Source organism: Numida meleagris, chromosome 3 (assembly GCF_002078875.1).
Source record: "Numida meleagris isolate 19003 breed g44 Domestic line chromosome 3, NumMel1.0, whole genome shotgun sequence".
Taxonomy (NCBI): domain Eukaryota; kingdom Metazoa; phylum Chordata; class Aves; order Galliformes; family Numididae; genus Numida; species Numida meleagris.
In genome coordinates this window covers 51404403-51428380 of record NC_034411.1, presented here as the reverse complement: position 1 = coordinate 51428380, position 23978 = coordinate 51404403, and the positions used below count along the sequence as shown (strand labels likewise).

At 40.4% G+C, this 23978-nt stretch overlaps 2 protein-coding genes across 7 annotated transcripts in view; both read right to left on the bottom strand.

Annotated features, from left to right (window-relative positions):
• TULP4 (tubby like protein 4) overlaps window positions 1-19543 on the bottom strand; it is a 145267-nt gene extending 125724 nt beyond the window's left edge. The window contains exon 1 of one of the 6 annotated variants that reach the window (XM_021391588.1): window positions 16892-19543. The gene's annotated coding sequence lies outside the window, so the exon portion shown is untranslated. Of the gene's footprint in view, window positions 1-13803; window positions 14053-14517; window positions 14580-14626; window positions 14710-16891 lie in introns of those variants that run through there. The other 5 variants (XM_021391582.1, XM_021391583.1, XM_021391584.1 and 2 more) reach the window with 5 other exon arrangements.
• Window positions 20328-23968, bottom strand: GTF2H5 (general transcription factor IIH subunit 5). The gene is made up of 3 exons (XM_021391600.1): window positions 23809-23968; window positions 23394-23510; window positions 20328-20738 (listed from the first exon to the last, which is right to left on the bottom strand). The coding sequence occupies exons 2-3, from the start codon at window positions 23426-23428 to the stop codon at window positions 20558-20560; spliced, it is 216 nt and encodes a 71-aa protein (XP_021247275.1). The 5' UTR covers window positions 23429-23510; window positions 23809-23968; the 3' UTR covers window positions 20328-20557.

Genomic DNA, 23978 nt, shown 5'->3' with positions numbered 1-23978 from the left:
ACGTGACAGCAGAAATTGCTGTTATCAATGGCAATTCAATGCCTTTATAATGCCTTATCTCTTAAGAGATAAACTTTTATGGCAAAAGTAGAAGGATAGTTAGTATGCAATACGGTAGGATTGCTTCTATTAGACCTTTCTCACCACTTGCAGAGTGGTACCTTGCCTTGAAGGCAGGTACACATTATAAAAATTTTTAGCAGCTTTCTAAGATAGGTGAGTATGATTCCTGTTTTACCAGATGAGGAAACTAAGGACAGAGGCCTACAAGGAAAGTAAAATGTTCAAAGCAGCCAATGCCACAGAAAGATTTCTTAATCTCCAACACCCCCATGACCTATTCCAGTTTCCTAGGTCCGGTCAGCCTTGGTCCCTCTGTTCATTGCCTGGTGCCTGTCTGACTTCTCCTTGGGCAGACTCTGCTTCCTAAACCAACAAAAAATAAATACTGAAACAAACAACAACAAAAGCGAGGAGTATTCTCTGAGCTGAAGCAACACACTGGAAGGTCAAATGAGTGTCAGAGCTGAAGCAAAGGAGCAGGCAGGACCCACAACACTTAGGTGCAGTCTAAGAAACAAGATGTTAGATCTGTTCAGCTGGGCCACGGACCTTCCCCATGGAACGCAGATGGAGAATCTTCCCTAGTACTGAAGGGGAAGACAGCATCAGAATAAGAAACAGGAATGTACCATTACAGACATCCAGTCTGTGCTATGATCCTATCATTAATTTATCTGATGTTTTCCTGTCTGCGTCCACCTTGCTTCAAAACCTACCTATCTGTTTTGGTTTCACAGGAAATGTCATAACCAACATTCTGCTTTTTGTTCTCATATTTAAAAATAACCATTAACATTTGGTGAAACACATCATGTGTCAAAATACCTCTCCTGCAGTTCACTGCAGGAAGACAGGCACACAGGCCACGTTACTTCAAAATGATTTACAGTAACCAAGTGTGGTTATTATCTCAATCATCAAGCAAGGCAATTTGATTTAGATATATAATTCTGATTCTGCATTTATACTCCTTATGTGATAGAATCTGTCACTAGACAGAACCTTAAACTGATGTTGATTTACAAGTAAATATAGCAACCCCACTTTTTTTTTTTTTTTACACAAACTGGAATGCCATAATGCATTCACATTTAAGTAATCACATAACTTAAACATACATTTATTCAGAAGGTTTTCATACTTGATGTTAAAGAATAGTAAACGGTCCTTCCCATTTTCTGGACCAGATGCTCTCTGAACTGCCTTACAGGTATCACTGACTCACACAGTATGCATCCCTGGCATAGAAGCTTCAGCATTACAAGAGCCAGCCCAGAACAAGAAGCTACCACTGCTACCAGTCAAATCCAACCTCAGTGTGGTTGCCAGGGATAGGAGAAAAAAAAAGTTGCAACACTGTAAGTATTACATTTGAGGATTATCTTGCAAAGTCACAAGTGTGTCAAGCTGGCTTCAAAAGAAACTGTAATTCCATTTACACAAATCCAAATTATACAAGATTTAGACAATGTTTAGACAATGTTCATTATAAAACTACAATAGACATTATGAATACACATGCTTCTATTATGTTCTGCATTAAAAACTACATTTGTAAAAACAGAAAGTTTTCTCTTGTTAACAAAAGAAGTGTTATCTTTAGCTCATGAACTGAACTGATGGTTTCTGGACATCACGTCCTTAACAGAACTTGCTGATCTCAACAGCACATTTCACTTTTTCTATGCTTTGCAACAGGAAAACAAGTTTTTTCATAGTTTCTTATTTTGAAGGAAAAAAAGACAAATTATACTAAACTAAAACAGAATTTTCTGTCTGTGCCTACTGAAGAAAATCTGTTGCAAAGTGAGCTGCCCCTTCAGCAAACTGAATTCAAATATTTAACAAGCAATTTCTCTCATTTTGGTGAACTTAAAATTTCAACAAAAAGTATTTAAGAGACAGTCATCATACTGATTAGCAAAGTTATTTTAATTAAATTTGATGAGTTATGCTAAAGGCTAAATTTACTACAATGCTTAGTTTAAAAGTTGCACTTAAAAACAGTACATCTTATATCTCATCTTAGCCACCCTGTAAATACCCTCTAACATAACCCAATTAAAAAAAAAAAAAAGGGGAAAAGTTTTGCCTGCGAAAACCGCCTCCTCCATTTAGAACTTGCATCTTCATTGTCACCACAAAACAAAAAGGTCCTGAATCTCAATTTAAAAGCAGGCAAAAGCGATAAGGCTGAGCTAAAACGTCAAACTATCATGTGAACTGCGTGAGATAGAGGCACACATTCTCTCCTCCTGAATCAGCAGTGGAGTGGTCATAGTCTCCATCACGTACAGCAGAAGAAATATCAGCCTGTTACAGTCAGACTTGAACATGATTTGTCTGCTAAAGCCCTTTGGGACAAACTATTAACCAGTTTTATTTTCTTGTGGGTTCTTGTGTTTTCGTTTGGTTTCTGTTTTTTTAAACAAGGGAAGGATAGATTCTTCATACCTCAAATCTCAACATACACAAGATTTCAGACGGATGAATGTGGCATCGACATATGTCAGACTCATAATACAGAGACCCTGTAGAAATCAGTATTTCTGCTTCCTCTTCAGCCTCAAATTAAAGCAATCTACTTACATAGCCAAAAGAAGAAAAAAAAATTAACAATTCTTTGTCAAGCTCTGCAGGGTCATATGGCAGCAGTAAGGTCAGCCTTTAGAAGCTGGCTCCAACCTGAGCAGTGACTAATCTGCTCTCTTCCCACTGAGGACACTAGGTCACGACAAACATCACCCCTGTAGGGCAGCTAATGATGAGCCAGAGGGAACCCTCTGAAATGAAAGCAAAGGCACAAGGAGCAAGTCTCCTTCTGGGGCAATGAATTAAGGTCACACAGGAAACAAGCCGGTTGTAGGTTCACAGGGTGAAAAGAATAACACTTGGGATTTATGCCATTTCATTTTGAAGTCGATGCTAAAGCTCTGAATCAGACTTCAGGCATGGTATCACTTTCCTAAGCTGAGTAAACATGCCAAGAGCACATACTACAGTGTCATCTGCCACCCAATAGAAGGGATGATGCATTAGCTTAATAGGGATGCAGGGTGAGGAAGAATCAGCGCCCTTCATCCTAGCAACAGCATTCACAAGACACTTGCACACTTGAAGTAAAAACAAAATCAAAACGATTGAAGCAATTTATTAGCCTGCCAATGAAACGATAAATCATCTGAGGTGATAAACGACATGTTCATAAAATCCACTGAGCAAGATAATCCTGTCTCAATAAATGAGGCATTTTTCATATAGTGAGGTGGGAACATGTATTAGGAAACAATGTACAATCAACAATTAAACAAAACAGAGAAAAAACTGATAAAAAAATTAAGATGGCAGCAATTCCTTTTGTATTATTCCAATGAAGACCCAACTGATAGAAGTAAACATGTTTGCTTTAAAAAGTGAACACAAATTGCAAACACCTGAGAGGAGAGAGATTGTTATCCTCACGCTAGATTCTTTCCAGACATTTTTGGCTATCGCTGTAATTATATACCAGGGCTCGGCCAGGGAAACAGGAGGGAACAAAAATACCTCTTTTCAAACAGTACGTCTCTCCCAGTGCAAAAACTGCATATAACGAATATCTTTATTTCACTGCATGTAACACATACATGCACCAAAAACCAGCAGTGGAAAGCAGGAAGTGACCTTTACAGCTGATTAAGGTATAGGTTCAGCAAAATACGCCTCCACATACCCAAGTTATGAACACACTCGGATGCTCTGCTGATTTTGCTCATAACCACAAAAAGCCAGGGCATTCAATGGAAGGATGACTACTACATGACACAAAATGAATTTCCATGATACTAAGAATTTAACAAGCCACTGATTATAAACACTTCTTTTCTAGCTGAGTGTCAACGGTTTACGGGCATTTGGCCTGGTTCTGTGACGAAGGGGACAGGGGACCCACGGGCCCACGCCCCGGGAAAAGGGGAAAGGGGAAAAGGGTAAGGAGATGGCCTTGAGAGCAAAGAACAGCGGCAACAATCTGAGGAGAAACAAACTAATTTACTAAATAAAATATCGGAATGCAAAACAACACACTCTAATACAATATAATTACAATTTAAGCTGATAAATCCAATACAGAGAGAGAGAATGTCCCAAAATCAAGGTAGGCCTTACTCTACTACCGACGATAAGACGGCTGGAGAGCGAGGTGCTGCCAAGACAAGAGATGGCGGAAAAAGGGACGAGGTCTCGGGATCTGCAAGTTTTTATACTGCGAGCTTTTATCTTTTCCCTCCAGCTGGAAAATGGTAACAGAGGAGCAAAGTACCGTGGGGAATGTAGTAGTCCTTCTCTTCTGAGAACCAGGTACATTCACTACATGATGTTATGATGTGGAGTACCAATAACCGAAAATCATAAAACCATGACACTGAGAAAGAAAGCTGTTGTATTGGAGCATTTTCAGGCTTTCCACTGACATCACATTAGGGAAGAGGCAATTGTCCTAAGGCAGATTTAGACTTATCATCAGCATGTCAGAACATCTTGTTTATAATTAGACTCATCAGTAAGGATTTCAGAATTTAGAGGACAAAAATCAAACAGAATAAACAAACTACTCTAAGAAAATCTAAGCTTTTGCCCATCTTGTTTGTAAATATCAGAAAAATTATGCAGAAGATATTCCATGCAAATAGGCGCTAGGGCAAACAGCTCTCAAAATTTTTTAGTATCATAATGTTTCTTAAGCCTTTGGTCCTCCAAGCAATACAGAACATGGGATATCTCTTTATTAAGTCTGAAAAACTTCATACAAGGGACACTGAGGCTTTCAGAGCGGCAGCTATATATAGATCTTGTCTGAATATGTTTTTGTCTGAGCAGTGTTTTGACTAAGTCAACACTAGAGTTCTGGGCCTGAAATTTTCCAAAACACAGAACAAAAAGTCTTTGGCTGTCAGTTCACAACAAGCGTGCTGCAAGATACACTAGATATCCTAATGCTGCCAAAAAAGCTGTGCACTTCTGAGAGTTCTATTTTGTATGGAAACCAGCATCTCTCATAACTTTTATCACTCCTCCTTGTTACTACTTCGGCATACTTTAAAAGAGACGGCTTTGAAAAATTCTGCCAGAAAAGCTTAAAAGAGATGGCCAGAGTGCTACGGTACAGGCCACCTAAGAAACATCACAGCACAGGTAACAAAAACCTTCAACAGTATCACTCAGAGGAACAATGCACAGTATCAATATCATAGCCACAGGAGCTTATCCTGAAAGAGTCTCAGAAGTACAGAGGGACAAAAGAAGAGACGGGACAGTGGTGTATCATCTTTTGACAAATGTAAACCCCTAGGAGAGCCCTGAATTTACTCAGGTACTCAAAGAAGGCAAGTAAGCCTCTGAAGAGAGAGAATAAGCTTCTCCAAAAATAGAAAGGATCAAGAGAGGTAAACAAGATACCTTGCAAAGAAAGCAGACAAGCAGCTCTAGGCAAGACACCTGGAAAGCCTTGCACCACAACTTGAGAAACCCAGCAAGGAGAATTAGCATGAAAGAATGCGATTTTGTTTTTCCCATTTCTGAATAGACATCTGCACCAGAACACTGGTAAGTCTCAAAACAAGCAAGGACCTTTTTGCCTTTTCTCATTCCTCTCTATGACCTAGGGAATTCTACCTTTGCCTCGCTGCCTTGAATTACAAACCTCTTTGCCGATACTCTGTCGATACTACTTTTCAGCGATACTCTGAACCCTTTCCCGGACCTCCTACAAACAGGTGGAGGAGTCATTCAACCACAGCAGTGCTTCAGTGGAGACGCCTGACTACGTGCCTCACATACAGGGACCTCACCCAGGCACACATTTTCTGCCAGTCTTTTCAAAGTATCGCTACTTCAGCACCACTGCTGACAGGTTACAGACATTAAGCGATACCCCAAAAAACAAACTATCTCAAGAATAATCAAGAAGCAAAGGAGTTGCATTACAGTATTTATAGTTCACTCTCTCCTATTTTGGTCTCCTCCCCTTTTCTGCATTTTTTATTTTAACCTTTGCACAGCCTACTCATCCTCTGTTAAGTGAATGTTTGACTCATGTCCAGCTACATGATGATGTCTCTTAACACGACCCTGAGTCTTCAATCTTCTAACCAGTGTTCTGAAGGTGCTTTGCTAGCCTAAGTGCTCCTAAGGAGAAGGAAAATAGCATTAATCCCATTATACCACTGAGTAAAAGGCAATTAAGCACCTCAAAGCAATATAGAAGTTCATGACAAAAGTGGGAGGAGAGTAGAGGAGTTCTAACTCCCAATCTGCTGCTACAACCATCAGCAAACACACAACAGAAGTAAAACCCAAATGTAACTACCAACCTTAGACTAACACAGGTTCATAAAGGCAAAAAAATAGCAATCAACAGAATACTAATCTACATGGAATGGCAGTTGCTTTTAATGTCAGATTGATGTGGCAGTAACCTCCTACAGACTGCTTCGCCTTCCCAATCACAAATATGTTGCTACAGTGAAGACAGACAAGCAGAGGCAGTACTTTGAAAACACACCAGGAATTATTGGAATACCTGAAGTTATATGGCATATAAGAGGGACTTCCCCTACACAACCGATTCTGAAATTTGATCCACAGGACTCACAAACTTATCTATTAGGAAGGACTGGATAAGATCCCAGAAGTCATTAGGATGCCTCAAATGAATGTAAAAGACCATTAAAATTAAGTGAAAACAGAACAGAACCCTTTTCTAAACTTAGATCACACTGTGCAGCCAAATGTGTGTGCATGCAATTGTTGAAGGAACTGAGCATTACCAGTATTTAAAGATCTTTCACTGAATGCTTTCACACTAGTCCTGACAGTGAAAAAGGCAGTAACACAAACATCTTAAAAATACTCCAAGGGGAAAAAAAGCCATTTCGAGAGCTTGGGTGTTAGGCTCAGAAAGCAATTAAATCTTAGTCTACATACCAACAAATGAAAGAAGTAAACACAAGTGAAAACAGTCAGTTCCACACTGGTACGGACACTGAGTCATCCGGAGACATTTGTCAATGTGACAATGCAGCTGGAGGCAAATCAATACGATCTAAACTCTGATGACACATCTGTTCCATTACATCTTTCCTTACCAAAACTGGGCTACTAGGAGAAGATCTACTCCTGGAGACACACTATAAAAACTAGGTTATTACCTCCCATGCAGAGGTCCTACTATTATTTAAGGAGAATTTTCATTCTTCTATCAAACATGAAGAAAACTGATCATTTCCACCAGAAAAATTCTTGGGTTTCACTCCCCTTGGACAAGGAGGAAGAACACAAATTCAAATGCAAACTAGAGAACAAAGCATCAATAAGCAATGCTATTTTAAAACCAGTAAGAGCTTGTTCTGTCACCACAGCTCTAGACAATCGAATCACAAACATTTTCTCTCCAAACCAACAAGAAGTTTCCTCACACCAGAAGTATCCAAAGGGGAAAGGGGATGAATGAATTAAGTAAACCACCCAACCTCTGGAATAACCTCCCTCTGACAATGACTAAAGACTTTACTTTTGTGTCCTGGAAAAACAGAACACTATCTTTTATGAAATCTTTAAGCATTACTGGTCACTTTTAGCCCAGAACAACCACTATTCTGGCCAAATACTCTCTATTTTAATAATAAAAATAGCAAAATCCTCCAACAGGACTGAAAACAAAGCCGTATTATGAGAATATCCAATATAACCTTCTTCAACACCTCCCATGCTACAAACATCAGTGGTGGCTCATTTATTTCCTTTGAAGAAAGGAAAATTTCCAAGCCAACTGCTTTATTAATAAAAATAAGTACTTAACCTTTTGAGAATGTAAACGTGGGACTAATATTGCACAGGCATACTCCCAGCACTAGTACTGAGCTCAAATTGTACTTCTTCATACAGAGTACTTTCCTCAATCTCACCACAGGTCCAGTGAAGACATCCAAACGCAAAAATTCCCTTTGCAACACAGAAATTACGTACACTGGATCGAATACATGTTCCATAGTTATTCTACTGCTATTAAGAAAGAGTGACTTCTCAGCAGCTTGGTGAAATCTGGAAGGAATCCACCTCTTAAAATTCTATAGCTCATAGGATGAAAACATAATCACTTAATCCTATGCTTTGTATTTGCTTTTAATAGAACTCTATTGCTGCACAGAAGTTTTTTTGTTCAGCAAAACAGACTAATTCTTGCTCATGATGGCCTATCATAATGGGCCTTGCCATAGCTACGTTAAACAAAAAATCCTCTTTTTTTTTTTTTTTTCCCTTCAATTTCCACTTTGGAAAAGCTGCAAATGCTTCCAAATATCCTATCAGTAACATGAGGTTGTTTAATCTCTTGATCATTCATCCAAGTCAGCAGATTTTCACTGCTTAGCTTCCCATGTCATTATAAGATTCAAACACACCTACTTAAGTATCTCTCCTAGAATTCAACCACCTTTATCGCTTTATCTAATTTTGAAAAGTTACCAGACAATGGGACCTGCACCCTCGTTTTCTGTTCTGACAAATGAAAAAAAAAAAAAAACCCAAGAATACACTGCCATGAAGGATCTTTGCATTAAGCACCAACAAAAGCACCTGTAAAGATCTGCTAACAAACATTAGCAGTGAAAAGGAGGAATGAGGAATCCAAGCCAAGGGTAAGTCCACATCAAAGAGGGGAGATCCCAGGAAGGCTGCAGAGCCATCAAACCCATATGATTTATAATATTGCTTCTTTACAGATGAAGTAAAAACTCAAGAAGTAGGGGCTGCAGGAGAGAGCCATTTCATTACACGCTGTTCTGTTTCCAGCTATTCGGGAATGTCTTAAAATGTTTTTTAGATAACTATATGATAAATATAGGCATAATATCTGTCCTCTGCTACTCCACTATGGAAACTGCACACCAAGAGCTGAACCAAAACTCTCCCTGTTCTTACAAACATTCACAGATGTAGCCATTACCTTTCAGAGGCTCACAATCTTTCTGCAGATACAATTCATATACAGTTATCAACTCCGTAGTCTTTACAAAAAAAAAAAACATTTCTAAGTGCAAAGCTGTCTGTGAAATGGAACCAGAGAACTGCTGATGAGAAATTGCGATGTATAGGCAAAGAGGACGTTACTGAAAGTGAGAAGATGAAAGAGTTATTTCCCAACAAATAAGAAAGAGTCTGCACATCTACCATTCCAGATGCACACATGAAGCAGTCAACCTCATCCATACAAATTTGACATCAAATTTTACAAATTAAAAATAGCAAGCATTTGCACTGTACAAAATGAAGGGAGTGGAGGATTGTAGCTTTTAACCTGGCAACAGTGGAACAGCATTGGAATTAGATGATCTATTAAGCCCCTTCCAACCCAATTCTGTGATTCTAACGAGAAATGAACACCTACGTTTCTATCATTCTTGCACCACTAGATGCCGCAGACGTTAATGTCTCTGGGGGTTCAAAAAGAGATTGCATAAATTCACCACAGCTATTAAAAACCAAACGATTCAATACCAAATCGTCTGTTTAGAGATCTCTAAACTGCATCCTGCTAGAAGCTGGTGAAACTTCCTTCAGATACCCAGCTATCTGCACGCCCTAGGCTCCTGCTATCACTCACCACCAAAACAAGACACCGATGTGGAAAACACCTCTGGTCCGAGCTCATTCTTGGGCTGCATTTCTTTGCACAGAAAAAATGAAGGTAAAATATCTAAAGCTGGTTCGACACCTACACTGCTCAATTCCCTCATTTTCAAGCACTATGTAGGGCACTTGTATGGCAGCCAAGATATTTATACAGCAACAGTTCTTAATATACTCACATCACTCACGAGAGCTGGGGAAGGCACCACAAATAGATAACTCTTCCTCCTTCTCCCTTAGCTGAATTCACTCCCCCTTCAAGTTTTACTTAACACTTAAAATAGCTTTCTGAGTAACATTTGTGATATTTTTAATACAACGTTAACTATTATCCGCAGCCTATATTATCTACAAGAGAGGATTTGTGCTAGAGTCTCCCTTCCACATACTTTATCCAGGTATTAGACAGGTAGATCTTTGGAGCTGCATTCTATTTTTTAGTTATTTATGACTAATAGGATTTCCTAGAACTCATTCCACCATTCTGACAGAGCAGAGACTCGTTCTCATGAAGCACAGCCAGGAGGAATGCTACCAGTAAGACTAAGCTGCAAAGCAGAATGGGGCTTCCACTGCACTGGGTACTACACCAACGCAGAACAAAAAGGAGCGTGTGCAGCTCTTGAGTTCTCCGCTCTCAACCTAAGAACATCACGAGCCAAGGTCTTTCTCCAACATGAACCCCTGTGGACCACGATCCATTGCTGGCACAGCCATCAGCCCACCTTTGCTTTTCATTATGACTTTATTTCTGCTCATGTCTAAAAACACTGCTGTTCAACAGTGTTCTTAATACACGTGCAGAATGCTGCTTTTGTTTGGTACTGTATCCAACATAGGAATCCTTCCTGCATTTTTCATCTGCTTAAGTGGTGCCAGGTAGCACCGATAAAGTATTTGCAGTAATTTTCTTCAAACTGTTGTATGAATAGATACGGGTTTGGCCTCCTTCCAGATTTTAGTTAGCAATTATTATTCAAACTAATGAAATAAGAGATGTTTGAAGATTTTATTTAGAAATCAGTTTAGCTGACAAGATATTCGCTTCAGCAAACATTTAATGAGAAGAATGTCTTCACAGGAGAGGAATTTATTCCATCACATGTACAAAGCAAGAGAAGAAACGATACTAGTAGTGAAAAGTGCCAAATTTCTTATATTCTAATGGGCAAATTAATCTTCAAATACATGTTTTGCAAAGAGTATTCTGCACTAGACAAGGGCATCAGAGGTGATTTAAACCCAGGAAACTAGGAAAGCATGTATGACTCCTAGCAGGATGAGATCTGCTGGCTCTGAGACCACGCAGAGGACAACAATCAAATGAGCCAGGACCTCCATGCCACGCGAAGAGCCCACATTTCCTGCGGGAGGTTCTCCAGGACAGCTGTGATATGTTCTAGCTATCAAGGATTTGATGTGCAGCCTGTGAGAAATGCTCAGAATCAACACAATCTACCTCTCACACTCTGAAGAGTACTAAGGTTTTTCATAGTATAAGCACAAAGGGAAAACTATCATAGACCACTTAAAAAATTAAACTTTTAAGTACTGTAAAACTAGGTAAACAATGAAATTAATTAAAAATAACACAAAACAGACAATAGCGAATGAAATAAATAAGCAAGGATGAAAGCAATAGTCCCCCCACACAAGACTAGGGGTGTTGAGTCACAGAAAAATGAACATAAAAACAGGCAGAAAATTCTCCTCTATGAAATTAGACCTCTTAAATCTTTATCCCAAACTATCCAAATCCACATGGATCTAACAAGTTTAGATTCTGCCATGCCTACAGGCAGGCCCTGTTTTGACATGAAGTCAACAGAAATCACTGATTTCAGAGCTTGCTGTCTGCAAGCATTTCACTACTATAGGGAAGCCCTACTATTCCCTTAATGAAGAGTCTACAATTCAGACATAAGTTACATGAGTACATGTTTCTGGACAGTATCACACACAAAGAGTTCCCATACGAATAAAACTGTAACACTGCTGTTATAAAATCTTTTGCACATTTCCTAGCAAGTATTGTTACCCCTAAATGACGTTTCCATTGTTTCAAACTATACAACAGAAAACAATTTATTTGTGCTATTTTGGAAGATATCAACACAGTATAAGAGATCTCAAGTCCTAAACTAGATCGCCTATTAAAATGCACCAATAATAAAATTTGTGATAATTTGCACACCAAGATTGGTAGAGATAGCTGCGGGTGGGAAAAAAACCCACACTATTTTAGAGTGTGCACCTCACACCTCCTGTGCCAGAAGTTTGTTCTGCTTCCAGAAGCATTACAAAAAATGGGATGCTTAAAGAGAAGAAACAGTTCCAGTCAATAGCAACAAAAGAGCAAGATTCCAAATCACTACCTCTCACCAGCTCTGCACATTGAAGAGGAAGAAAGCCAAGAAGATGGAATGGTTCTGGCAATACAAGTAACTCCTTCAAATCTCCCCCCCACTTCTAATAGATATGAAAAGACATCTGTACAAACCCTCTCAGCAACCAAGCTAGCTCCTTGGTAACCAGAGGCATGCACCATGATTACTTGGAGCCCTTTAACAGAAACCTGCCCTGAATCATTCTCTAACTCATCTGTGAATTTGGTTAAGCCTTCCACAGGGTCTCTTCTGACAAGAAGCAGAGAAGCCTGTTCTACCTAACAGCGAGCAGGATTAGCTCCCAGCCTTGGCACAGGAGGTACAATACGAAATGACCTCAGGCACCATTATGCAAAATAAAAGTGCTACAACAGAAAACTGTTCAAAACAAATGTGAGCATGTGGGGTTTTATCATAAGGCATTTTTTGTTTGTTTTTTAATCAATACCTGATTTTATTTTTTAACCTCTTACAGAGTTTCTAAGAGCAATCACAGGTGAACAATGATATCTTTGTGAGCACTAGATAATTACCCTCAGATAAGAAAATCGTAATTACACTGAATTCTTTTGCAAGGTGTTTTGAAACCTACTAATGAAAAGTGCTGTTAAAAGCTGCATAGACTAAGCAAGCTTAAAAATAACATAAGGCATGTACTACTTTTTTTCCTGGATGTTAATTATTAATAAAACTAATTTTATTTGGAAGTTCAGCAGAAGCAATCATTTCTGTGATAAAATGATGCAAGCTTACAACAGAACCATCTGAATCTATTCAGCGACTCACTGAAAAAAACGTAGTAAAGGAACCACCCATCAGGAACTCAGTATAGCTCCCAAGAGGAATAGGCAATTTCAGAATAGTGAAATACAAGAAGGGCTTTAGAACAAACACCTGTTGACTAGGTGAGAACAAATTCCACAGGCTGCAGCCCAAAGCAGTGATGTATTGTACAAAACAATCTACTTTCCATAAAAGTCACTCACAACAGCAATAGCTGGCAGTCTTCTGGGCAATTTTTGATTTTTAAAGCGTCTACCTACACATGCAGACCCCAGCCAACTGCTTCGTTTCAGCCCCACAAAAATTGATAATTACCTTTTTATAAAATTCCACTGGGGGCAGTGGCAGACACAATTTTTGGAAATATCTCCATCTCACTTGTCTCTCAATACCTATGAAAAACGAGGCCCACTTGTCCACATTTCCCTTGCAAGAGCACTCTGTTTAGGGGCTGCTGGCATGAAGCTATTTCTCAAATCAGAATTGCAGGATGGAGCTGTGAGCGTCCCCAGGGATCACCATCATTCTGCTATTACAGAAAAATCTGTGACGGTGCGATTGAAGCAGTGTTACCAGGAACAGTGGTGTAAAGAGAAATCTGTTCTGTGACAAGCCTTCTGGTTTTTTTTTTTCTTTTTAAGTAAGAATGGACTAAGCTTTCAGTAGAAACAGTTAAACATTTGTGGCTCACATTCACATAGCCATCTCCAAGGGTGTCAGTGCTATATGATGGCAAAACACTTGCTTTTCCAAGCAAGTGCTTGGTATTCCGCATTTCATCAGTCAGATAGTTTAGGGCTTCAGACTTACATTTCACAAATCATTTTTAAAGACAGCCATTAAGCAACAACTGTGCTGTTTACAGCTGCCGTGCGGGGACGCATCAGCAGCACGTACCTCTTACCTAACCTATGCACAGCACGGCGTGCTGCTCACCCACCAGTAACACTGGGACAGGCGCTCTCACCCCGGCAAAATGAAGTCCCCGACGAGAACGACACGAGCGCGATCACGTTTTTTAAAGAAGCAGAGAAAGGTCTTCTCTACTGAGGCCTTTGTCTGGTCCTTCCTTGAGATACCGCGGGGCTCCCGAGCACCCGAACGTGCCGGTAACTCGGGGGCCCTTCACCCCGCGCTCCCCCGGGCACATCATATCTCAACCGCCGCTCTGAGAAGCGGGCACCTAGCGGCACTCGGAACCGCCGGCCGGTTCCATTCTACGCTGTACTACGCGGCCCGAGAGCAGCGCCGGCCGGGCGGACCCCGGGGCTTCCCCGGAGCTTCCCCGGAGCCCTGCGGGACGCCCGGGTGCCCCGCACAGGGGGACGTGGAGCGGGCAGGGCCGAAGCGGCGCCGACGGCATCGCACCCCGAGCGCCGTGCTACCGGCCCGGCCGGAGAGGCTGGGAGGAGCCCGCTCGCACCGCCCGCGCCGGGCGCAGCCGGCACCGGAAAAAAGCGTGCAGCCCGGCCGGCCCCAGGCTAATCTCGGAGCCGACCGCTAGGGACGACGGCCCCCGCCCCGAGCGGGCTGCCCGCCCGCCGTAACAAAAGGACAACGGCCGCAGAGCTGCCCACCCACTCCCGCCCCGCCGCGGCGACCCCCGCCCCGCACTCACCTCAGCGCGGCGGGCGGCGGCCGCTCGCAGCCCCGCGCTCCCTCCCCGCGCCCGCCCTCGGCCCCGCGGCGCCTCCCCCCGCGCCCGCCCTCCCGGCTCCGTCTCTCACCGCTACCGGAGCGGCGGCGGCGACGCCTGGGCCCGACTCCCCGCCACGTGACCCTGCCGCCACGTGACCACCGCGCTTCCCCGCGCCGGCCCCGCCCCCGCCGTGCGGCGCCGCGGGCCCAGGGCCGCCCGTCCCCACGGGCCCTCCTCACGGACGCGGGGCGGCGAGGTAGGACTAAGGTCGCGTAAGCGGGCGGTCTCCTTCGGGGCAGGCTTTGAGGGGCGAACGCGCTATCGCTGAATTCTTTTCTCATCTCCTGCGTTCAGCTTGAGCCATCTCTGCCTGAGGGAGCAACAGCAAGCTCAAACACAGCCCCCGAGCCCCACGACTGGAACCCAGGGACATCCTAGGAGCTAACAAACAGCCCCAGCTTCCAAGGCGAGAGCAGAAGACAACACTTCTAACGTTTATAGCAATAGCACATGCTTATTTAAGTTGCCTACCAGGATGCTGTTGTTGTATACACAGACACGGTACAGCTGAGGAAATAGCTCTACTGCATCACATCAGTCTTCTGCAGCTGCTGTTCTGTACTCCTGTGACTTGCAGTACACTCTTGGATAGTCAAGCATGCTAAAACACACTTAATTCACACTGCAAAGTATTTTAAAATAAACAAAATATGTAAAAGCAAGAGAAAACTCACGGGGAGGAGAGCACTTTTTCCTTCAACAGGTTCTGCTCCATCCACTCCTCCAATGTAATAAGCCTGACCTAAAGTGCCAGTTCATTATGCTATGGAGCTAACAGCAAAAACATTCGAATGACAGTAAAGGAACTGCACAGAATATTTTCTAAGTGCATTTAAAGTCAATGGCAACAACAAACGTGCAGTTTCAAAAGGAACACAGCTCTGTTCATTTCAGTCACACCAGGAGAATGGTTTTACAACTTACCCAGCTATTAGAAGAAGTAGCTCCTTCCATATCTGTCCATTTCTATGAACCACTAATCCCATATTCACAACCCTTCCCTGTAAGAAACCACAGCCTGGCCTCTTTTTCAGGAAGGCAGATGGCAAATGCCACTTATATCAACACACAGAAACAACCTCTTAAACTCACCTTCATTAATCTGTCAAACCAGAACATATATTTACATATATATTTTTTTCTTTTCAGTAAGATATTCACTCTCTCACGCACATCAAATGTTTTTTTTTTGTTGCAAACTTTTTTTTTCTCCATTTTATTTCATTTTTCATGATTTCTTTTCTCCATTTGCATATTCACTTTATGTTCATTTACTAAGGGAAGAAATGGGCAGAACAAACAAACCAACAACAACAACAGTTCTTGAGTTATCCAAAGGAAAAGTAACAAATTTCCACAATAAAAAATGTTCTTACTTCTCTCAAGTGTATTCATAGCAGGCAAGCAAAATGAGTTCAATTCACACTCAAACCTCATCATCATGAAAACCTATGGAGATCTTTGAGTTCAACAAACTAATATGTCTAATTATTTGCAGGACTGAGAGCTTGGCATCAAGAATTTGCCCCTACTTTCTGCAAATAGAATTAAAATAATGCATTTTTTTAAACAGGCAACATATATTTATTATTCTACTCAGACTTTTAAAAGAAAATTAAATTTGTTCACCACCCCTGTAGTTGTGCGGCCGAGGGAAGCCTGCTGTAGGTGGCCCTGCGTGAGCAGAGAGTTGAACGAGATGACCTTAAGAGGTCCCCTCCAATCTAAACCATTCTGTGATTTTCTGTTACATTACCTCACATCATTACAGATGTTAAAAACACCCAGGATTATCATCGTTAGATATTGGATGCTAGTACCAAGGAGAAAAGTACTTGTCATGTTTGAGTGTGGCAATCTCCGAGACTGGAAAACCCAGAACTGATGTTCCATCTATTCACAAGTGGTAAGTTCCCAGGAAATCCAGTTTATGATTCTGCCCCAGATGTCCCAAGGCAATCATCCAGACTAGCAGAAACTTTAAAATATTGGCACAAGTGATTAATCGCAAGCTTGAGCGAGGGTGAAGTGTTGCCAATGTCTGACCTCTAGCTTTGAACTTACGCCATTTTTATCAGTCTTTTCTTTGCTTCTTTGGCTTGTTTTGGTTTATGATCTCCATGTAACTGATGATAATGAAAAATTCCACTACATGAAAGCCTCCTTCACTGTTGCTCCTTGTACTTTCTACCTTCTTTCTCGTTCATCTGGCTCTTATACCCTTTACCTTCAAAAGAGCAGGAATATAACTAACATCACTGACAGATTTTAGAGATTTGCTTAGCACGTTTACCTGGTATAGCTGATATGTCAGTAGTGGCAATATTGCACAATTGTGCAGCACTTTTCTTATCTGCAAGTGACACCTTCACTGATAGAAAGGTAGGCACCATTCCAAGTTTTCTGTAGTTAACAACTCAGTCCATCTTTCCTGCAACAGAAAAGTGAAAAACTGTAGGTCTAGCTACCAACTCCTTCAACCTACTGTCATCCAGAAATTTTGTTGTTAGTTTATTTCCCAGGAGACTGGTATTATGGCTAACCAGCTACCAGTGAAGAGTTTTGGCGTTGGATGGATTTTGTGCTGGAGCACATTTCCTGCATATGTACTATTAGCCTTTTGGTAAAATAAAGCTATTTGTTTGAAAATGACACTTCTTTCTTGACCTTTCTACTTGCTGTTGTTACTACCACCTAGAATTGCTCAGATACACAAAACTAAAAGCTAAAAAAAATAAAGTTTTTAAGGTACTGTTAAAGTGTTTCTTGAATGGCAATTTTTTAGGCAGTTTCTATTCTGCAGTTGATCTGCTTATTACTGCCACGCAATTAGAGGACAGAATATTATCAAGTTTTTTCCTATATGAAAAATGTAACCACTAGTGTACAAAGTATTATGGTATTTTTCCTCATATTAAAACTTTTATTGTAGAAATTTGTTAACTTTTCCTTTGGATAGTTCAAGAACTGTTTTTCTTGTTGTTGGCCTCTGATTTATACTCACTAAATATGACGTGCCTTAATATAAAGCAACTCTGAAAGCAGGGTAGTGGTGTGGAGACATTCGGACCAAGAAGTAACATCTGAAAATGGCAAAAGTTTCACCTGCATCATTATAATGTGGTGGGATTCTGTGCCTAACTATAAAAAGAAAACATTAGGTAACTAAACATCTAAGAAATTCCCGAGTTAAACAAACTACATTCCAAACTCTCTTATACAAATGTCATTCTAGTGGGATTCTTTGAAGTTAAAATAGTTCATCTGTAGCTTAAAGCACTTCCAGAGTGAGATATTAATGTTTCAAAGCAGAATAAATCTGTGACCAGCCATTACCTAAGCTGCAGCAATTTTTAAAGAAAGCAGTTTAAAATATTGCTTAAGAGCTCCCCCTAGTGGTCTGCCTTGAAATTGTTAGGTCCACACCTTTGATACAAAACAAAAAGGAGTAAAATATTAACTCTATTCACGTTAAAAATAAAGAGGTCCATGTCATATTTCTTTCAGAGCACCTATTTCTTGTAAATTTCTTGTTAGTTGCTAAGTCATAAGGCCAAAGATTTAATTTAGGAGAAATTTGTTCTTCCATCATTAAGTTGTATGAATTAAGCGTATTGAAACTTACACATATAGCAAACATAAGCCTTGCCAATGTCTGAGTTACACCACAGACATGGAGATTCAATTCTGACACAGTGATTTCATTTCACTCATCAGTAAGCTCTACCAGCTTACTGACCAAACCTGCTGTGGAATTGGGAAATGCAAAAAGATTTATTACCAAAGCTTACTATTTTTCTTCAATGGCCTATTGTCTGGTTGGAAAAGCAAAATTTGCCTCTCGGTCTCTGTTTATGTACATATTTTTATATAGACAGGTATATTGTAGCAATGTATTTTTCCATCAAGATTAGAGACCTACTTCTGAAGGCCCAGCCTAGGGGCTGACTGAAATTTGACACTTACAGTGATGATGCCAACTAAGAAAAGTTAAAATAAGCCACGTTAGTAAAACCATGAAATCCCATCACTTACAACTCATAGAAAAGGATCTTGTTAATGCATAAAACATCTTTTCTAGTTTGTTCTCACATACTTGAAGTGGCCCCATAGAGTTCTCTCTACTCATTATTGGTTATTCCTTCCTTTACTGCACTGAATAATTATTCTCCCTTGGCTTATTGTTCTACTGGAGAGAAGGAAAGGGTACTTATGTGTTTATGGCATCCCCAAAAATTCATTACATCTGCATTTACATTAATGAAAGTTACATTGATAAACCCGTTTAAAGTCGCAATTACTACTCAAAAGTTTAACTCACAAAACACAATGAACTTAAAGTATCTTTTTTCTTTAGAGCTATTAAATACCAAATAAAGTAAGAAGTTCAAGTAAGCATCCCTTAGACAACAGTCCTGTCATGCTCTTCCTCCAGTAGGCCTGATCACAGAATAATCATACAGGTTGGGAAAGACCCTTTAGTCAAAACATCAATCTAGCACTACCAAGTACACCATTAACAGTGTCCCTAAGTGCCACATACACGTCTCTTAAATACTTCCAGGGATAAGCACTCCACCACTTCCCTAGGCAGATAGTTCCAATGCCTAACTACCCTCTTTTTGAAGAAATTCTTCCTGATATCCAACCTAAACTTCCCCTAGCACAATTTGTGGCCATCACCGCACACCCTACCTCTTGTTACCTGAGACTGACACCTTGCAACAACCTTCTTTCAGGTAGTTGTAGAGAACAGCTCTGAAAAATCAAGCTTCCCTTTGAAACAATAATTAAGAAGCCTTTCATTTATAAAACCAATAAATCTGCCTATTTTGAGTAAGAAGCGGGATAAGAAATAAAAGCATAGCACATTATTCTTGTTTCTGTTATCTGTATCTTGCTATATTTGCTGACAAGTATCTTCACAGGTTTCATCATCATGCACTAGCTGCCTTATTGAATAAGCCAGTGTCTAAGTTAGCGAGTTACAGATGCAGACTTTTCGTTACACTTTCAATGTAAAGAAATAAGGACTTATCTTTGCAGATTTTATCAAAGGGGACACAGAGGACAAAGAGCTAAAACAAAAACAAAATCAAATTTCTTTTTATTAAATAGAGCAATCAACTCTTTATTTTTCCCTTCCTATTCACATAGCTTCTTGTGATTAGGTATTAGCTTCAGTAAAAAAAATATTCGAGCAGTTATGCCTAAAGGATTGGTCTGAGATTTGTGCCGCCCCTCCAATTTGCTATTGTTGACATGCAAATAACCAGTTTATAACTCAGTGTAAAGATGCAGGGTTACAGATTTTGCCTTCACACTCCGTCAAAACCTTAAATCCTCACCAACACTCCCCAGACTCAGAACAACACAGAAATCATAGCACTGCTAGAAGTAGGTAATTATTATGGGGTACACGTAAAGTGTGTGACAAAAAAAATCATAACAAAAACAAACTTTCATTTTGGTATAAAACTCATTAAGTTAAAGTAGTATTTGATTTCATCTGACCATGCCTCCAATGTATGGGGATGTTCCATCAAGCACAGACTTTCTTCAAATTCTATCAGTCACACTAAAAGCAAATTTAATCAATTCCACAGTAATATAACATGTTGGGAAGGTTCATAAAGCATTCCAATAAGAAACATCACTCATTTATGGGTCATACCATCTCACAAGATAATTCTCAAGGAAAAACAGAAAGCATGCATCAAAAAGACCCCTTTGCATGTCCTTAAGCATATCATTTTATTGATTTTAATAAAGATACCATAATCTTTCAAAGTGAGAAATAAAATTCAGTTCAAGAGTATTTTGTCTATGAAAATTATCCATTTTCTAGAGTAGCCACTATAGTGTGGAACTTACTAACCACAGCCTATTAAAACAGTAACAACTCAACCTATTGAAATTCACTATTTAAAAATTGGCAGCAATCTCACTTCTCATCTTTTTACTTCTGAGTAATAGGAAAAGAGTTCTGATCCATTAACTCGCCCACTCTCTCTTGAAGGAAGTTAACCAACTCGGCTAATACAAAGACATGAGTTTCATCCAGGTCTTGTATGATGAACTTCTTTCCCAAAGCATTTGACTCATCCAAGTAGAGCAGAAACTGCTTCATTGCTGGGTCACTGTAGAGACAAATACATATCAGATTCTACCTCACTGTAATAAGATACAGCTAAAAACTAAGAAGAACATCCTTTTAAGATACTCTCAAAGTTCTTTTGAAAATTGTACTAACTTCAAGAGCTACTCACAACCAAAAGATTAAGATGCTATTGAAAAAGTTGCTTCTCCGTCAACAAAAAAATGTCTCTGTTATCGTAGAAATAGAAGTCAACTGATAACCAAGTCTAAAAAGAACTGGCTGCCTAACTGGCAGAGCAACGTTACTATATTGCTATCACAAAAGTAGCTTGGAAAAACAAGACAAAAAAACCCAACCACCACCTCATTGGTGCTCAGAAGAGAGCATTTCAGAAGAATCGAAATTACATAAAAGAAATGGCTGCATTATATTGATCAACTAGATAGGGAAAAAGTGGCTTCAAAATATAAGCTTTTTGATCCACTGAAACGTTGAATAATTTAGACTTAGTATTTATTGACAGTTGTGGGGCCCTCTTTTTTATTTTTCTAACAAAAAAAAAACAGGAAAAGTAAGCTTTTGATAAAAATTGGTATTTGGGTGCAATAACTGGTACATGGACCTGTGCAAGAAATAAAATAAATTGCAGTCAGGTAGTTCAGAACACTTTGAAATTATGAACATTGTTGTTTTGACAAAGTAGTAAATGGCAACACTATCTTAGAAGAATTCCTTGGACAATTGTTTCTTTTAAACACAGTGTGAGGACCTATACCCCCTTACCTAAAAGGTGCTTGTGATGCAAGGGCATGCATTAGAGAACCAAATCCCTCTGCATGTCCAGCCACTAGTAACTCAAAAAACAAGATTAGCCTCAAACCTATCAAAACCAAATGACTACCAAGTACAAAACAATTTTGGGGCAAGGAGAATAGGAAAGTCTAATCTCTATCTTCTTCAGAGAAGCTATTACTTACGTGTTCTAGAACGTTAGAAGAGAAACAAAGGTTACACAAAAAAAAGTTATGAAAAAGATACCAAAAGTATGTGTTTCTCAGTCTTCTTCCACACTCTCTTCTTGATGGGTGCACAGAGGTTTATTTTTGCTTGTTTCTTTCAGATGTACCTTACCAACACACTACAAATACCAGACATCATAAGCTGGTGTGCCCAGCCTGTATGTTAGGCAATATACACACTCACACAATCAACATACAGGACTGTAATCAGTGCCAGTAGATGCATGTTACAGCAGAAACAATACTTGTGTTCAGCATTTGAAGATTATAATCCTTGATATCTTGTCCTAAGAACAGTTTAGCTATGTACTGGAATAATATGGGGGAAAGGGGAAAACCTGCACATTATCAGCATTTCATTGTTTTATTTTAATGTTTTACTTAAATGTTTAACACATTCAGAAGTACCTATTTTTTCCAACTTCTTGCCAACTTGTTACCTAACACATCCTAGAAAAGTTGAGTTGTAAAAAAAAAAAATTGTATCTGAAAAGTAAACAAGGGGACAGGTTTGTAATAGCTTCTCCCAGGATGGAATCATCAGCTACCCTTATGCAAAGGCAAGAAGGAAACAAGAAAACAACCAGCAGCTAGCAAAGCCAACACAGAGGTGAGTTTCCCAGAGGGCTATCAAAACTGTCTGATAATGTAACAAACATTGTAGATTCTGATCAGATAAAGGATTCCCTTCCAGGAAGGATGAGTACGTTTATTAAGCGGGATGTGGTCACAAAGACGTACAAGAACACACATCTTTCAGAACACGTAAAATAAAGTGCAAAAAATACAACACTGTGCTAACTGCCTGAGATATTAGAATTTCTTGTTTTGCCAGTGAACTGTTCTGCTTTGGGTGTCTTTAGAACCTGCAGGGAGACAGTTTCTTGTGTTCAGAAGGTTTGTCAACATACTAACATGCAGCCAAAGTGGAGCAGATAATCTTTTAGTGATGGTGGTATTCATGCTCCAGGCTGCCCACACCCAGCCATGAGGCATTCAGAGGTGAGCTGGCTAATGTTCAGTCAGCTCAGAAGTGAACCACAGTAGGCACACAGCTGTATGCAACATGCAGGATGTTTTACATTTGTGCAGTTATAGTCTGTTAATATGTTTACAGTTTAAGCATACAGCAGAAATCCTATACGCAATATAATGATATATAATGACTCCACAAACCTTGACTGACGGTTCCTTTCATTTGGAGGTAATCGTTATCAGAACCTTAGTCTAGGGACTTCAGACTGCATGTAAACAAATTGACTGCACATATGACAACATCTTACTTTCTGAAATTATAGGCATACTCATTTTAGAGTAGCCAGCCTTGAGCAGAACGTGAACTCGAACTGACAAAAAAAGAAAACAAAGGATGAAAAACTGACTAATTTCCTTCTAGAATCAGTAAGGAAACACATCACCTCTGAACAAAACTAACGTTATTTGCAATATAACAAACAAGTCTAAGTAGAAAACAACAACATATTTGAAAAAGAGAATTTGGAATTAAGATTACCTACAACTGCCTCTCTCGTTCTTCCCATAAAGACCTTGTTTTTCATCTGTCTGTCTGTTATCATTTATCATACAGATCCATTTTTTGGTCTAGACTCTTAAAGCACTTAAAATATTTCCAGTTCTAAAGAAACAGTTAAGTAGACTTTGATGCTGTCACTAACCATTCAATCAGAACACCCTTCAGAACATTCACCATCCTTGCAGCTCTCACAAATGCTGAAAGGTGCAGGTAGCAGGAAAAATTCCTGGCTGGGGTTACAGATGAAAGCAGATGAAGCCTGTAAGACACAGAAACACCTTCACTGAACGCTGCAACCCAGGAAGGTAAAAAAAAAAAAGCAAGCAGAAAACAAAACACTGTTACCCTGCGCCAGTACCTACCTCTGGACCACATTCCATACAGGCCGTCGTCGGACACGGGTACCGCCCACCCCAAACCCGCCGGGCCTACCGGCTTGCCCAAAGCCAGAGGCCTCCTCCCTCGCCCCGTCGGCATACAGAGCGGCTCTGCCTTCCCCAAGCCCCCCCGCCCCACTCCTCCAATAGCAGCCCAGCCTCCCGTTGCCGCGTGCGAACCTTGGCCTTGCGAAAGGCGGCAAAAGCAGACAAGCTCCAACCCGTCCCCAGGCTCAGCCGACGGCGGCCAGCGGGTAGCTCCGACCCGGCAGGCCCGACCACTCCCCCGGCCGCAGCCGCGCAACTCGCACGCACTCACACTCAAACCCCAGCCCACACGCACGTACTGC

Bases quoted from the DNA above. Each gene is read 5' to 3' on its own strand.
- GTF2H5 (XM_021391600.1), bottom strand. From the start codon at position 23,428: ATGGTGAATGTTCTGAAGGGTGTTCTGATTGAATG. The intron at 20,739-23,393 runs GTTAGTGACAGC...TTGTCTCTACAG, and splicing joins AAGGGTGTTCTGATTGAATG to TGACCCAGCAATGAAGCAGT.